Here is a 16,288-nt window from a genome sequence, read left to right on the forward strand (position 1 = left end):
TTTTTTTCACCCAGCTGGGTCATGGCTGAATAGCTGGCTTTTTTTCTAAATATGTTAATATGACTTCAGTCAGTTGTAGGCTTTTTTATAATGATGTTTCAATTAATTTTGCGATTCACATGTGGACGACTTTTTCTGAATGAAAAGAAGCAACCATCCTCACTCGTAGAATAACTTGTTGCCATGGAAACATTAGCGCAAGACGTTGCACAAAGTTGACAAAAGCCTTGCAAGGACACAAATGTGTTTGACACATTGTGGCTATTTGTTGAAGTAGATTAGGGAGAGGTGTATCCTGCTGTTCCTACATTCTCATTAGTGCATGCGAAGAGGAGTCCACTGCAAAATATCAGAACAATATAATAAAGGAAAACATAGTGTAACATAACAGATTTTATATATTTTCAAATAAAGTGAATGAGCTACATTCAGCATAACACAATAGCCAGCCATATTCAAATACATGTGCTTTTACTTTTTACAACATGGTAGTAAAATGAAAGTGTAATTCAAAGCCTATTCACCATGTTACCCAGCTTTGATAATATATTGATGAGCAGACATATCTGTCAATCCTTTTACTTATTGATATGGTACTATTGCGCAATACTAGGCTATATTGGTTCTTATTTATTAAATTATTCATTTATCGTGATTTGTCTTTGTATACCATGCAGTATGAAGCGTAATCCTCAGGAATAGACCACCACTGACCTCTGCTGGATAGGAGCCTGTACTGCATATCAAAAGTGTGCTGTATGTATTTGAAAAGGATGGGATTAAATGTAACATCTTTAATATAATCACCCTAACCTAGGAAAAGTGTGTAGAAAAAAGGCAAGGTTTGGGTTCTCATTCTATATGTTCAAAGTAGCTGGAAACCCAAAACCAAAACCATAAAACTTATAAAAAACAAACTATCTGTGCTAACTAAGCATTTATTAATTACATGTAGAGATGGATTTCATCAATTCTGATAGTTTGATAGCATTTAGTATTTGTGTGTGTGTGTGTGTGTGTGTGTGTGTGTGTGTGTGTGTGTGTGTGTGTGTGTGTGTGTGTGTGTGTGTGTGTGTGTGTGTGTGTGTGTGTGTGTGTGTGTGCGCTCTTCTAAAGTGAGATCTGTCTGCCTTCATACCGTTTGGCCTGGTAGTGCTACAATGGTAGGCCTACTTGATGCATTCCCAGCATTTAAATGTAGCTGATAAATGCTTAGTAAGGCATAGGCCTATATTAACTCTGGCTGAGCACATACAAATCTCTTAACAATTCTTTCAAACTATCGGAACTATTCATGAATAGCGGCATTATTTAGTGAATGAAATCATTGTTTACATATTGTAGATCGTTTGTAAATCATTAACTTGTGCTTCATCAATTATTTAACGCATGATCTTATTCTTATTTTTGAACAGATTATGAATTGCATACTAGCACCTATTCACAAATTAAGGACCAAATCCTCTATACATGATGAATAATTATTCGCTGTGAGTGCACTACGTACTACTACTTTTTGAATGCTTCAAAGTTGCAATTATCCTCAGGTCATGTATAAGTCACCCATCCCTACTTTGAATACGGGCTTGAGAGGCGAGTGGGAGGCCATAGTGATTAAATCACCATGGGGTGGCTGCCAATTATTGTTCATCACAAATGTCGTGCATAAGTAGTGAAGTCATGTCATTAGTGGCTGATTTAAGAGCTGCTCGCGCTGCGCCGGTCAGACATCCATTCGCACTTAAGCGTTGGAGTGTTCACGCAGGTCTGCGACCGCCAGTACCCCGAGCTGACGTTGCTCAACACACTGTTTGATTTGGATTGTCAGTGCTCATTAAAGACACGTGCCGTCCGCTGATGAGGGGAGGAGGGACGGGCGAGCGAGCTCAGGGAAATCATACACCTTTCATCCATGGCGCAATCCATAGAGTAGGGAAAACGTTGCTGCCTTTCCCACCACCTTCTGATTGGCATTGTGCCTGCCCTGGGCTGGAGAAAGCTTATCTTTGTTGTTGGTTTTTAGTTAGCGCCACATAGCATCGCCTGAACTTCCCAGGTTTTGGGTAATCAGTGGGAATTAGAGATATTATAAATCCAAAAGGACTTATTGTGGAGAGATAGTCAGAGATCTAACATGCATTAATCCACAGTTGGTAAGTGGGTCAGAAGGGGTTTTGGTGAGGGGCTGATGAGGAATGTAAAACAGGTCTTAGCTGTGACTTTCTCATCCAACGAGTTGTTTTGAGTACTACATAGTTATCTTCAAAGGTGTCATGCTGAAGACGATGAGACCCCATAATTACTCATCATTCTAGGCCTACAAGGACGTATGAATAGAGAGCAGGCCAGTATAAGGTATGTGCACGTATGCAGATTGTGTTCTCTGAATTGTTTAATGTTCCTGCGTCAGGCCTTAATGGCTTCTGTCAGAAACCTCCTTGGAATTCATCAGAACATACTAATACTGCAGGACAGCCCAGCAGTGGCTCGCCAGCCCAACGGTTCTGCGTTCAATCCTCTCCATCCCCAGCCAACCTGTGAACAGCCCTTAACACGATACCTGTCACTTCTTTCAACCATACCTGTGTTCATGGCATGCCCCTCTGGGTGAAAGCGCCTCCTAAATGAATAAATCGTCCTGCCGAGGGAGCTGAGCCTTTATCCACTAGAGTTCTAAAGCGCTCTGGCATCGGTCCACCTACTAAACCGGAGCTTGTTATTCCGTGTTCCAGAACCACAGGAACCCTCCTCGTATTTATTGGATTCACACCCCAACTGAATGGTAATTCTAAGGAAAAGAACATAGGCCTGTGTTTTCTCACAGGTCTTCTGTTTTGTGTTTAGGCCACTGTAAGAACATTTTGTTTTCTTTTACACAGTTAGGGCATTGCCAGTTTACTAAGCACCCTTCAAAAATCTATTTCTTCACGCTGACAGAAATCCAATTTTAAATACATTAAGTATGCATTTTAAATGATTAGTATGAATAATATGATTGTCTTTTAATCAAAACATTACAGGCCAATCATTTCATGCTAATCTCAATTAAAAGTACAATATGGTAAACGTGCAAACAACAATTGAAAAACATAAAACATGGAATGGAATGGCTGGAAATCACTTCATTTGGTTGCCTTAGATTGAAACCAAAAGTTGCCTTTATGTAGTTATTCTGGGCCATGGGCAATCATAAACTTTTTTTTTCACAGTTATTTCTCTTCGTTCCCAGAAGTTGTTCGCCGCAGGAGAGTTCTGGCGAGGTATACTACACACATGTCTCTGAGTGGATCCTCTCTTTTAGAAGAAGATGCACTTGGTTGCCTGAGGATTGTGCCAAATTAAGAGAAAGAGAGTGAGAGAGAGAAAAGAAAAAGAGAGACAAGGAGAGCGAGTGAGAGGGAGAGCATGAGATATTTCAGTCAGTCTTTGCATTATTGATGAATTCATTTTTGGCCGCATCTCCTTACTCTACCTTAAAATGTCTGAGAGTCTGAGAGAATGAGCAGAAAGCAGGTTTGTTGATGTCCTTCAAACATCAAAGAAGGAAGTGAAGTGTCGATAGAGAAAAACTTTTTGTTTTATTTTTACTCAAAGGACTTCAGCCGCGGGCGTAATGGCTGAGCGTTTAAACTAATGGTCGTTGAAAAGCTGAATGTGTTTTTTGGGGGTTTGCTGCATGAACAATTCATTATTCCATTATCTTGTTAATTAAAACTATTTGATTCTATTTTTAACATGTGCGCTCACACACACACACACACACACACACACACACACACACACACACACACACACACACACACACACACACACACACACACACACACACACACACACACACACACACACACACACACACACACACAGAGTGACAGATCATCTTTGGGCTCTGGCCTTGGATTTTAAATCACCAGATTAGATCAGAGTCATGATCATTTTTTGTATCTCCATTTCTTTTTTTAGATTCCATCTTTTTGTATTATCCTTTTTTTTCATCCTGTCTTGAACTAATGACTCAAATTCCGCAAGCAAATCAAGTTATTTTTTCAATATCCTTGGTGAAAATCATCATCACATAACTTCCCCTGACATCAGATGTTTACCCAGTCCATTTGTCTAGGGTTAGGTTTAGTGTTATTGTGCCTTGTTGTGTATGTATCATCTGTTTGCTATGTTTTACCAATGTGAATAACATTAGGTAATATCAACATGAACAGAAAGCAAATGGCCTGAAAGGATGTACAGTATCTGTCCTCATTGATCAAATGGACATCCATACTAAGGGAAACACACAATTATTTCAGAAGGTAATTGACATGTGGTTCAATTTGAACAATGCCTATTCATGATGGTTAATGGAAAAAGCATGGAAGTACAGACACAGTGAACAGTTTGTATTCATCCATGTACATGACTCTCTCCAGGAACATCCATTGTAGGATTTATCCACATTAGCCTTTATGGGCCACAATAGAACACAAATCACCCAAGATCACAAGGATGCTGTGCACAAACATACGCTGCATTGAATATATGTTTGTTTTATCACCTGCTGATGAGTGTTCGCTCTGTAGCTATGCTATAGTAGCCACGCTGCTAACACTGACCCTATTACATCACTCAGTTTAAAGCACTCCCAGCATTTTAATATTTCAAAGAGCTCCCAGCTAACTCCAGAGAAGCTGTGTACATGCATTAGCTTTATTTAGACACACCCTTCTCCTAACCCTCCATTTGAAAATGGCCCACAGACTAAAAAAAGCACATGGTGTAGGCCTCTGACAGCTTGCTGCTTTGTGAAAACCATGGACAGGATGAAACATCTATGTTGTTATTGTAATTCAATAAAATCTCAATTGATAAAAGTCATCTACAGATACTGAACTGACACCAAAATCATTCAGTCAACGTCATCCATCAAGCTTGATTTTCCCATCAAGCTGTTGCCCGCTGGAAAGGTCATATGATCACTGAACAGTGATTAAAAGGTAAATAGGGAAACATTGAAAAAATATATATATATACATATATTCCAACCTACATCAAAAAAAAATATCTACCTCAATATTCTAAATAAAATAACACACAAATAAATAAATAAATCCCAAATGCTGTGTAAATCAAGTTGAATTGTGTCCACAGAAGTCTGTGGAGTCTTCTGTCTGAGGCAGCGAGAGAACATCAGTCAATTATTAATGCGGAGGAGGCTGGAGGAGTTGGCTGAAGAGGTTAGTGCGAGACGGATCCCTGGGGAGCAGCACACCGTGGGAGGAGGAGGAGGAGGAGGAGGAGGAGGAGGAGGAGGAGGAGGAGGAGAAGGAAGAGGAGGAGAAGGAGGAGGAGGAGAAGGAAGAGGAGGAGGAGGAGGAGGAGGAGGAGGAGGAAGAGGAGGAGGAGGAGGATGAGAAGAAGGAGGAGGAGGAGGAGGAGGAGGAGGTGCTTGTCGGGGCAGACCTACTAAATTGGCCTATATCGCAGCTAGGAGGTGTGTGTGTGTGTGTACGTACGGTACGTGTGTGTGTGTGTGTGGGGGGGTGGGGGGGGCTCTCCACCAGCTTGGGGGTGGGGGGGGGACTCTAGCTTGAGGGTGGCATTACAATGGGTGTTTGCTGGAAACGTGGGGGGGGGGGGGGAGAATGCATGGTCAAAACAGGAAGAGTGTGTCCAGTAATGCAGAGGTGCAGGTGGAGGAGGTATCCATGGAGGGAAGGTGTTGAAGGGTGTGTGTCTGTGGGTAGGTGGGTCGTAGGGTCATCTAGGGAGGCGCTGTCACATGCGATCACAGGGCTTGAGTTGAAGGAAAGCCACTGTGGTTTGCTTACCCAAGGCCCAGCCTCCGCCCACGTGCTGACCTCACAGTTTCTCATCGCTCACATTCAGGAATTCACCGAAATTCATGATTTCGGTGAATGGATACTTTTCAAAAATAATGGTGCCAGCCCTTTTATGTGCTGCTGACATAAATAGACAAATATCTTGTGTTTCTGACTTCCGCACTCTATGGCCATTAAAGTGTGAGACCACTCAACTTATCCTTTTCGATTAATATACGACCAGAAACTAATATGATAAATGCTTTGGAATGAATACTAATCTTACACAGCACATTATTTTAATGAAAAGAGGAGATGACCAAGGTATACCGGTAAAATGCACATAACATAAGCCTGTTCTTGTATGGATCTCTCACCCTGGTAGTCTACTCCGTTTGTCACTGTTTGATTGATTGGGTAATTTATTTTAATTTATTGTCACTATTGAGAACCACTGGGTAGGCTACGCATATGTTAGGGCTACACATTTAAAATAACATGGTACACTCAACTTCCTTTCCCAAAAAAAATCACTCTGTCACACATCCTTGCTTCCACAGCAATGCAAATCCTGAAGCCTACTGAAACCTACAACAGCATGTCAGTGCAACCCCGCCCAAGGGCAGGGGAGGGCTGGAGGTGGGGGGTGGGTAGCTCAAGAGGCTGTATGTACACTCTAAATAAACAGCAGACGTTTTAGATAAATCCTCAACAAATACATTTCTCTTCTCATTGACGAATCCATTGAGTTGTTCGGCAGCCATCTTAGATGTAGCAATGCATCAGCATCGACTGTAGCGGCAACATTTCTCTGATGGACCGTTTTGTTGTGTGTTCAGCTTCAGGACCACAGCCAGCTCCCATACTAGCCAGTCCTAGCCAAGCAGGAAGAGGCCATCGCTTGCTCAACAACAATAATAATAATACAAAAAAAAAAAAAACTCCCTCTATCTCTCCCTCACCCTCCTTCTCCCCCACTCTATCTCCTACCCCCTTCCCCCTTTCTCTCGCTCTCTCTCTCTCTCTTCTATTCAACCTCGCCTCCTCTTTCCCCCACCTCCCCTCTTGCATCTGCTGCGGTGACTGGCGAGTAAAAGATCCCAAATACGTAAGCATCGACGAGTCCTCGGCGCAGGCGGAGAAGGCTCTGCGTGCAGTACGCTATCCCAGCCAGCTACGAGCACTACATCCGTGCAGCTGACTGCATCTCTGCTGCGAGCACTCAGATCAGCTCTTTCACAAATTTATTCCGACTCCACAGTCATAGTTTATCTCGATGCTGTTTGGACACTGAGACCTTGTCAGATCACAGCCTTTGATTTTTTGTTTTGTTTTGATTGACCGATTAGTAGATTAAAGAAAAGCTGTAAAGAGCATCGTCTGTGAGGCAACAAAATGTTGGATCCATCGTCCAGCGAGGAGGAATCCGATGGGATAGTGGAAGAGGAGAGCAGCAAAGAGGTTACGGCACCTCAGGCCGGCGGATCCCGCATTTCCCCCAGCCGGACCAGCGAGAGCTCCGGCGGGCTGGCACCCAGCAGCAGTCGCACTAGCGCCCGCCCGACCAGCCCGAGCCCCTCGGCCGCCAGCGAGCAGGAGAAGGAGGAGGTGGAGAAGCTGCAGCGGGAGGAAGAGGAGCGTAAGAAGAAGCTCCAACTCTATGTGTTTGTGATGCGATGCGTCGCTTATCCCTTCAACGCTAAGCAGCCCACCGACATGGCGAGGCGGCAGCAGAAGGTAAGATGTAGTATCTTCATAACGCCACGCTGACACACCGTCCCCCTTTCGCACGGCAGACGCTGTCATTGATGACCTACATAAGCCTCCGCCACCGTGTCGCTTTTAAGGCCAGTAGGCCTATACTAGCGCACATGCAGCACATTCACAAATTAAAAAATAGTGATTGTCTTTCGAAATTAACACCAACCATAAAAAACCCGATTTAATCAATCGCTCCATAACCCGAGCACAAGGAGGCAATTTTCGAAGCTCCCCCCCCGTGGTGAGAGCAGAGATAGTAGGGCCTACTGCATTGACTGTTAGCGTAATGACACAAACACAAGATGAACCAATTACAGAGCCGAGCCTCAGAACCCATTGATAAGGCGTCCAGCTGGAGACGGCCAGCCATTTGGAGCAAGGTGCCGTCGCCCTTGATGATTCCTAGTCCTCCGCTTCATTCAAGAGGCAGCAGCAGCGGCAGCAGCCCTGCTCTCTCCTCTGAGGGGATAAGCCACCATCTAGCCCCTCAATGTGTTCTTCCAAGGTGACTTCTTATGATGCACATTGACTGTAGGAAGGAGGTGTGTGTGTGTGTGGGGGGGCTTTTAAGCAAACTCAACGAGAGACTATAGGCCCACCTTTCGACAGTGACCAGGAAAATGACTGCACCATGGGACAACAAATCTGTTGGTAGTTTACTTTAATTGGGTTGAATGGTCCAGTTGCATGTGTTTAAAATGATGCCGGGAAGGAAAGAAGCAGTTTGAAGTGACTGAAAGGCACAAGGCCCCGATTCGTCCGGATAGCCCCTGTGGTGGTCAATAGCATTTTGGGACATGTTGCCCTTGTTTGTGTGTTTGTGTGTGTGTGTGTGTGTGTGTGTGTGTGTGTGTGTGTGTGTGTGTGTGTGTGTGTGTGTGTGTGTGTGTGCGTGTGCGTGTGCGTGTGTGTGCATGCGCGTGTGTGTGTGGTTCCAGGCGGACACACACACACCACAAACACGTTGGTCTGCAGTATCAAACAGCAGACCGATCCATGCTGTTGCCTAATGCACTGACAGTCGATGACAGGATTGTTTGGCGTGTTTACTTCCTTACACCCAGGAGAGCAATGGAGACATGCTTGTTCCAAGGTCGAAATGATAGTACGGGTTGGGTTTGCATGAATAAAATAGACCTAATTATTGTGTGGTAAATGGTGACATCTGACTATGCAAAACCGGATTCAAAATACTTGAATGTGATTGGTTAGATGCTTTAGCTCAGAGTTACTTTGAACTGTGTTTACAACAGTGGCAGGGTGATGGGAGTCCCTAGCTCATAATAATAATAATAATAATACATTTAATTTAGAGGCGCCTTTCAAAACACCCAAGGTCACCTTACAGAGCATATAGTCATCATACATTTTTTTAAAAACAAGACATTGTGGAAAAAATAAATAAATAAATAAATAAATAAATAAACATAAGCAATAAGAAATAAATAAAACAAAAACAAGACAAAACAAAACAAAAAACAAACAAAACAGTGATCAGTTAGACGTTGTGTGCGAGTTTGAACAGGTGAGTTTTGAGTTCATCCATTGCAATAGGGTCATTGTATACGAAACAATGTATTCCTGGACAATAAAGATGATCAAAGTTATTACTTATTTTCTACTTGATTTGTTTGAATAAATCTTTTTGACACAGTGGTAAAATAATGTTTCCATATGTTGGATAGAGAGAGTAAAGACATTTTGTATTATTTGCTGACTCATGCAGTTGTAGCCACACAGACATAATCGCTTGTCGTGTTTGCTTACGTTCTTATAGGTTGATGTCTAAATACTGATTTCTTTAACGTAAAACACACCTGAAGCCACTTGATTTTAGAGGATCTCTGATGTTAACTCCATTAACGTTAAGAGGCTTTTCTGCCATTCATGTCATAAGTATTATTCATATCGCTTGTTCAAGTGTTATTTATATAATTTCTTTACAATTGACATCTGACTGTAAATAAATAATTTTAGTTAATTACAAACCCCATACAAATGCCTCCATAACCAGGCCTACATCAACAGCTTCACAAATACCTATGTGTCCATGCCATTACTAAATATCTCTTCTTGTTAAAGTCTGACCTGGATTTTGCCTCTATGATATATGGGTTCATTCTGCACTGACAAATAACTGGCAGGGCTGTTAAATTATAGTAGGTATTTTTATTGATTCCTTGTATAGATGTTATCGAGAAAGAACTATTTAATTATGGTCAACGTGAACATATGTGCGACTAAAATGACCTTTGGCATTGGTGTTAACTACCCATTATTTAACTACGTAAATGAATAACACTTGAATTACTAAACGTAACATATTGGCATGAATTCTGAATCGTAGATCCTGATTCATGGTGGACATACAATTATTCCTGTAATATTCACTGTGTGTGTTCTTCAGTATGTTAAGTATACAGCAGGCTCCATTCTAAGCATTACGCGCCAGAAGAGATAGGGGTGAACGTCCGTAGGTGTTGATGCACCACCAAGAGCAGTGCTATGATGAGTTGGATTTGCTCGTGAGGACGGTGGTTGGGTTGCAATTGCGAATAAGGCTATCTTTATAAGAAAACACAGGTCTGTAAACTTGCTCGCTGGAGGTCAATGCGTAACACAATATCCATAGAACACGAGTGTATGCGCTCACTTTCCTCTTAGTGGCAAGGAAACTGATTTGAGTTTCAATTCCCAGCCTGACACTGCTCAAAAACCGCATCCTGGTTTCTGTTTTTATAAAATGCTTGCTGGGTTGTACTGGTGATAGGATGAGCACAAAGGGAATATGCCAAGATATACGCAGCAATATATTGTAAAGTTAAGACAGAAAACGGTTCAAAGGTTCATTCTCTACATTCAAGCATTAGAATACGTGGACCATATCAGACAAGAACATGTATGCCATGCTTATATTATCTTCAAAATCAAATCAGAGCGTTACAGACCATTGTTGGGTCCGGTAGGGAATTTTTTATTAAAAAAGAGATTACAAAAGTATGATTTTAGGTCAAAGAAGATTTTCATGTAAAAGACAGGGCTGCTACTTGCCGAACAAGGTAACCCACTGGGGATTGATCTTATGGCCCACTGATGAAAGTACTTGTGTCCGCAGTATTATGAATGTTAGGAACTTGGGGTCGGTGGTGACACTGTTTGTATCTTTGGGTCAAATGTCAGTTTATTGCAAAAGGTGTCTTCAAAGAGAATGAGACGGAAATCTTCATGAATGCACCTTAAAGTTATAGCCTCATAATTTGTCACACAGGTTTGAAATCTTTAGTTTCAGCCATTTTGTTTTCTCCAAGGTCAAGAGAGCAACGACATGTTTTCAAGTTGTACATTTGTATCTCAATGTTATCGCTCATTTGGCAAGGTCACATAAGATATCATTTAGAGAACGGTATTGGGTTTATGTTCTTATCATTGATTGATCCTTTTTCTGAGTTGTCTTGGATCTTGCTACTCTTAAAAACAAATAGTTTGCTCTATGATTAAATATTCGTTGTTGGAAAAATGTAATCAAGGCAGCTACCAAGACATGGCAATATAGTCATCCTCATTTGTACGATGTAAGCTACACGGAAACATCGTTATAGGAGATTAAACCATTAGGAAAATCAAACAGTATTATCGAAAACGCCATCATGTTTTCAAGTATACGGAAAAAGAGGCCGAGAGCCAAGGTTAGAGATTTAGAGAGGATAGGCTTTTTTGGCAGAGCTTCACATATTCACATTAAACTAAACAGCAGAGGAAGAGTCGGGTGAGCTGAAAATGAAGGCCGAGGAACTGTTCACAATGAACCAACTGAAATAAATCCATGCCTGGTATATAGGTCATAATGAAATAATAGGTTGAGGATTTGACTGCAAATGTAAGTACTGAAATCTACTGTATATTGAAACAGGTTGACTTTTAAAATGCAAAAATACCAATGAAATAGCTTGATATATAATATTCTATTTGGTGGATGTGTTTATCCATGTCTTACAGCGTGTCCATTTCATTGCATGGGTGTCGAGTCTCCCCCCCCCACCCTCATGGTTGTAATTCCTTTCTTTACCATGCAAGCCATAGTTATAGATAAACATTGCTTAAAAATATCTAGAAATAATGATAAACAACGATGCATCATTTATGATGCCCAACATATATGATGCGCAACCTATAGAAGACTAAAAGAGAGCATTCTTTGACGTGACATGAAGCACAACAAAATAAGAGTGGGAAGACATTGCCGGAAGAGGATCATATTGTTTTAATTTGACTGTTGATAAATGTGATCTATTTCATATTGAACGGGTATTTACACGTGGTCAAAAGTGAACAGTGCGGCGCACATCCGTGTCACCCCCTGTCCCCTCCTGTCTCCCCCTGTCCCCTTCTGTCTCCTCCCTGTCCCCACAGTCCTCTCCAGTCCTCTCCTGTCCTCTCTTGTCCTCTCCTGTCCTCTCCTCTCCTGTCCCCTCCTCTCCTCTCCTGTCCCCTCCTCTCTTCTCCTCTCCTGTCCCCTCCTCTCCTGTCCTCTCCTCTCCTCTCCTGTCCCCCCTGTCCCCCCCTGCCCCCCCCTGTCCCCCCCTGTCCTCTCCTCTCCTCTCCTGTCCTCTCCTGTCCTCTCCTCTCCTCTCCTGTCCTCTCCTGTCCTCTCCTGTCCTCTCCTGTCCCCTCCTCTCCTGTCCTCTCCTGTCCTCTCCTGTCCCCTCCTCTCCTGTCCTCTCCTGTCCTCTCCTGTCCTCTCCTGTCCCCTCCGCTCCTCCCCTCTCCTGTCCTCTCCTGTCCTCTCCTGTCCCCTCCCCTCCTCTCCTCTCCCCTCCTGTCCCCTCCTCTCCTGTCCTCTCCTGTCCTCTCCTGTCCTCTCCTGTCCTCTCCTGTCCTCTCCTGTCCTCTCCTGTCCCCTCCGCTCCTCCCCTCTCCTGTCCTCTCCTGTCCTCTCCTGTCCTCTCCTGTCCTCTCCTGTCCCTCCCCTCCCCTCCTCTCCTCTCCCCTCCTGTCCCCTCCTCTCCTGTCCTCTACTCCCTGGCCAGCAGCCAGCACTGCTTTTCCTAGATTATATTTTGAAGATGAACGGAGACGATGATAATTGCTGAAATCGTCAAGATCTCGAGGAACAATCTCACGGGGAAAACGAGTAGGATAGACCAAACGAAGGGGAAGTACTTGAATCAAGGCATGAACGCTTTGTGAGGCAGTGTGGCATGATGTCCTTGTCCAGAGTGAGATCCATCGCAGTGGAAACACGGTGCAGAATGGAAGGCGCTGAAACGTGGTTCCACCGGCTACCTGTCTGGCCACTTTAGTTTATTGTCTAAATCTGTTGGACCGTGTTATATGTGTGAGTGATTGATGGTCACTTTGGAATAGACAGATGGCCTCCCTCCTGTCTGGGGTCATACTTCCCATCTCTCCAACCGTAGCCATCAAATAAATTCTAATTAATCGTCATACCTATAAGGCATTCTTTTGCATTAGGTTTGTCTGTGTTTAATATATAATATACATATAACATATCACATATAATTACACATATAATATAATAACACATATCATACATATCATACATATAAAAAAAGTATACAATTAAAAACATAAGATTAACACTATCAATACAAGCAATAAAAAACAACAGAAATAATGAGTGTTAATCATTTTTTAATTGATTCAAACTTGTACTGTTTGCTGCAGTGGTCATTGGTCAATCTCGAGTATTTTCATGCAAAAGGCTAACTTACCCTACCATCTATGTACACCGGTGGCTTGTTTTGTAACAACACCCTCCTGATATGCAATTACAGGGAGACCTGGCAGATATTACTGTCATAAACCTTTATAAATATGCCTTCTGTAGTTCACTTTTAATTAAAAGTGACTGTGCAGAAGATGAACTCTCAGAACAAAGGTCCAGTCGCTCTAATGGTAAAAGAAACATAGACACACTCTTCTTCAGGGATTAATTAAGAAACAGAGGAAGGGAGTGTGTGGAGGAATATCTGTCACATATGCATAAAATATACACACATAATGTGCAGTCAATTTTCCAGCTCTTACAAACTGCCACAACCAGCCCCATGCAATTGCATCATATTAAAATATATAACGTAAGATAAAGTGAATACAAATTCATTGTAATGAGATGCCTCTCAACTAGTTTGGGTTTTAGCATCCGTTATTAGCATTTCAAATATTAGTATCTTACGAGCTACTGTGCCTCATCTTCAGCTCAAACATGTCAATCACAGAATACAGACATGGAGGAGAAAGATCTTTTAGAAGATAGGTAAGAATATTATGGGAATTGGATTCTACTTCAATGGGTATTGGGAACAGATATACAATAGTTAGCAAATAAGTAAAACCACAGTGAAAGAATGCTACTCAAGTATGCAATAAACATATCAATAATAAGTTGTAAAATCAGTAGTTAGTCAAACAAAGATGTCTAAATGAATGGTAACAAAGAGAGCAGACCAAGAGAAGAGCAACTTAAGTCGCAATTAATCAAATCTCAAGGGTCTCAAAGGGCTTCACAGGCCCAATTTACACTTGCTTGTACGTATAGGGTTTCTTGCTCAGAGTATCTACCAATTAAATATAATGCTTTCGTAAATCATTTTCTCTGCTCGCCCAACTATAGGTCTTCCAACTAGGCAATCTCATTGAATTTTTGAAACTATCCACCATGGACAATTTCCTATCCAGAAACCAACCAATCAAGAGCAGCAGAGAGAGATGTTTGGACAGATGGAAGAACGGGCTGTGTGTGTGTGTGTGTGTGTGTGTGTGTGTGTGTGTGTGTGTGTGTGTGTGTGTGTGTGTGTGTGTGTGTGTGTGTGTGTGTGTGTGTGTGTGTGTGTGTGTGTGTGTGTGTGTGTGTGTGTGTGTGTGTGTGTGTGTGTGGGGGGGGGGGTGGATAGAGTTAATGAAAGTAATGCATCAGACAGCGGTTGCCAATGCACAGTCAGCTAGTTATCCTCTATCTGTCAGCGTTCAAGTTCATCATTTGGCACGCATAATTGCAATGACTTCTACACATCCCGCCCTAGCCATCAAGGACACCAGAGCACACCCAGCCATAGCCACAAACATCCCGCCCTAGCCATGAAGGACACCATAGCACACCCCACCACAGCTAAAAACAGCCTGCCCGCCCACCGTCCCACTGTAGCCGCGGACACCATTCCACAGCCAGGAACACATAGCCATAGCAACCATCAACCCCCCGTAGCCATGACCACCCCACTGTAGCCAGGACCACCCCTCTATATCCAGGACCACCCCACCATAACCAGGAACAGGTGAACTAGTGGCTAGGAACAGGTGAACCAGTTGACAATAGAGAGCCTATGGCAGAAACTGAGGTTCTAAAGGTAACCACAGGCTTAACAGTGGGTCATGTGACGCCAACTCTGCCTGTCGGTGGCCGGTCGGTTTGTTGTTTTTGTCAAAGCACACCTGGCTTCTTTTTAAAACCATATTTTGGTGTCGAACAAATGCATTTGTGTGTCCAGCTGATTTGAGCGTGTGCACAACTTACGCTCTTTGTGTGACATGGCTTGATGAAAGGCCATTGTGTGGGCATTATGGGGTATTTACCCAGGTTATCCGTCAGCACTCTGAAGTGCCTCGGGGTGTTTATTCAGATGGTGGCAAGGCGTGTGTCATCAGCAAAGTGGATAACCCTTATAATACATTAATTGCTTCGGACTGGCTGCAGAAGCATTCATCATGTGTTCAGTTACAACTAATAGATGTGTTGAGAGGTGAAATAGCCCATTTGAAGCACAGCTAAATATGTTTGAAGGCTATAATTAATCCTTGAAATTCTTTTCTATTTTGATAATATATTAAATATTTATTTTGCCATTATTTATATTCTCACTTAGATGTACTGAAACTGTAGTACTGTTTGTCCTCAGCCATCAACAGATAACTAAATATATAGGTGGTTATTTTATAGGCAGTGTTAATCTGGTGTTAAGGTCGCTGTAGGTGTAAGGGCTTTATTGAGTTAGAGTTACGTTGAGAAGATAGTTCAGTTTTTATTTTCTTCTGTTTACCTTTTATATTACCAATAGTATTGTCTGTCTAGCCAACAGCCGCTAGACCTTTTAGTGCTGTAGACTTTCATTGTCCAAAAGAACACTTCAACGGGTCGCAAAAAAGATGTCTCCTGTCGCTACACCCATTCATACGATTCATTTGAGCTTCATGATGCTTTCATCTCTTAAAATTATATTGAGTTCAGTGACAGTGGGCTAGATTTGTGCGTAAGGAAGATACTCTGTCACTTAACAGGACACTTGTCAAGGTTTAAAGCTAGGTGGATATCGCACACAAACAGGACTGCTTTGTGACTTGTTTGAATGTGTTTCTAGTTTACATTCTGTGTGGTGTGTGCATGCAGACGCATTGAAAGTCACCGGCAGTATTCCTCTAACTAAGGAGACAATGCAGTTGAAAAAATATTATTGTAGCTTTTAGTCAATTGCAATAAGTCAATTGCAACCTTGTCCTTTCACGTAATAACTCTTAAAAGTACTATGGAGCAGCTGTAGCTTTGTTAAATACAAATACAGGATATCAAAAACGTATCACAAACAAATATGTGTAATGTTTCACTATAACACTAAGATGCATGGTCCTTAGGCCACCGTTGGTACAGTTATCTTCTATGCTGATTTGTTGCTAATTTAATCTAGATTCTTTGTGATTCT

The 16,288-nt window shown here is 42.3% G+C and overlaps 1 protein-coding gene across 1 annotated transcript in view; it reads left to right on the top strand.

Annotated features, from left to right (window-relative positions):
* Positions 1 to 6,962: 6,962 nt before the first annotated feature.
* LOC130402325 (calcium-dependent secretion activator 1-like) overlaps positions 6,963 to 16,288 on the top strand; it is a 54,642-nt gene continuing 45,316 nt past the window's right edge. The window contains exon 1 of the mRNA XM_056606477.1: positions 6,963 to 7,550. Within this exon, the coding sequence (XP_056462452.1) occupies positions 7,209 to 7,550 (342 nt within the window). The 5' untranslated portion in view covers positions 6,963 to 7,208. The remainder of the gene's footprint in view (positions 7,551 to 16,288) is intronic.

The sequence above is a fragment of the Gadus chalcogrammus genome, chromosome 13 (genome assembly GCF_026213295.1).
Source record: "Gadus chalcogrammus isolate NIFS_2021 chromosome 13, NIFS_Gcha_1.0, whole genome shotgun sequence".
Lineage (NCBI taxonomy): Eukaryota > Metazoa > Chordata > Actinopteri > Gadiformes > Gadidae > Gadus > Gadus chalcogrammus.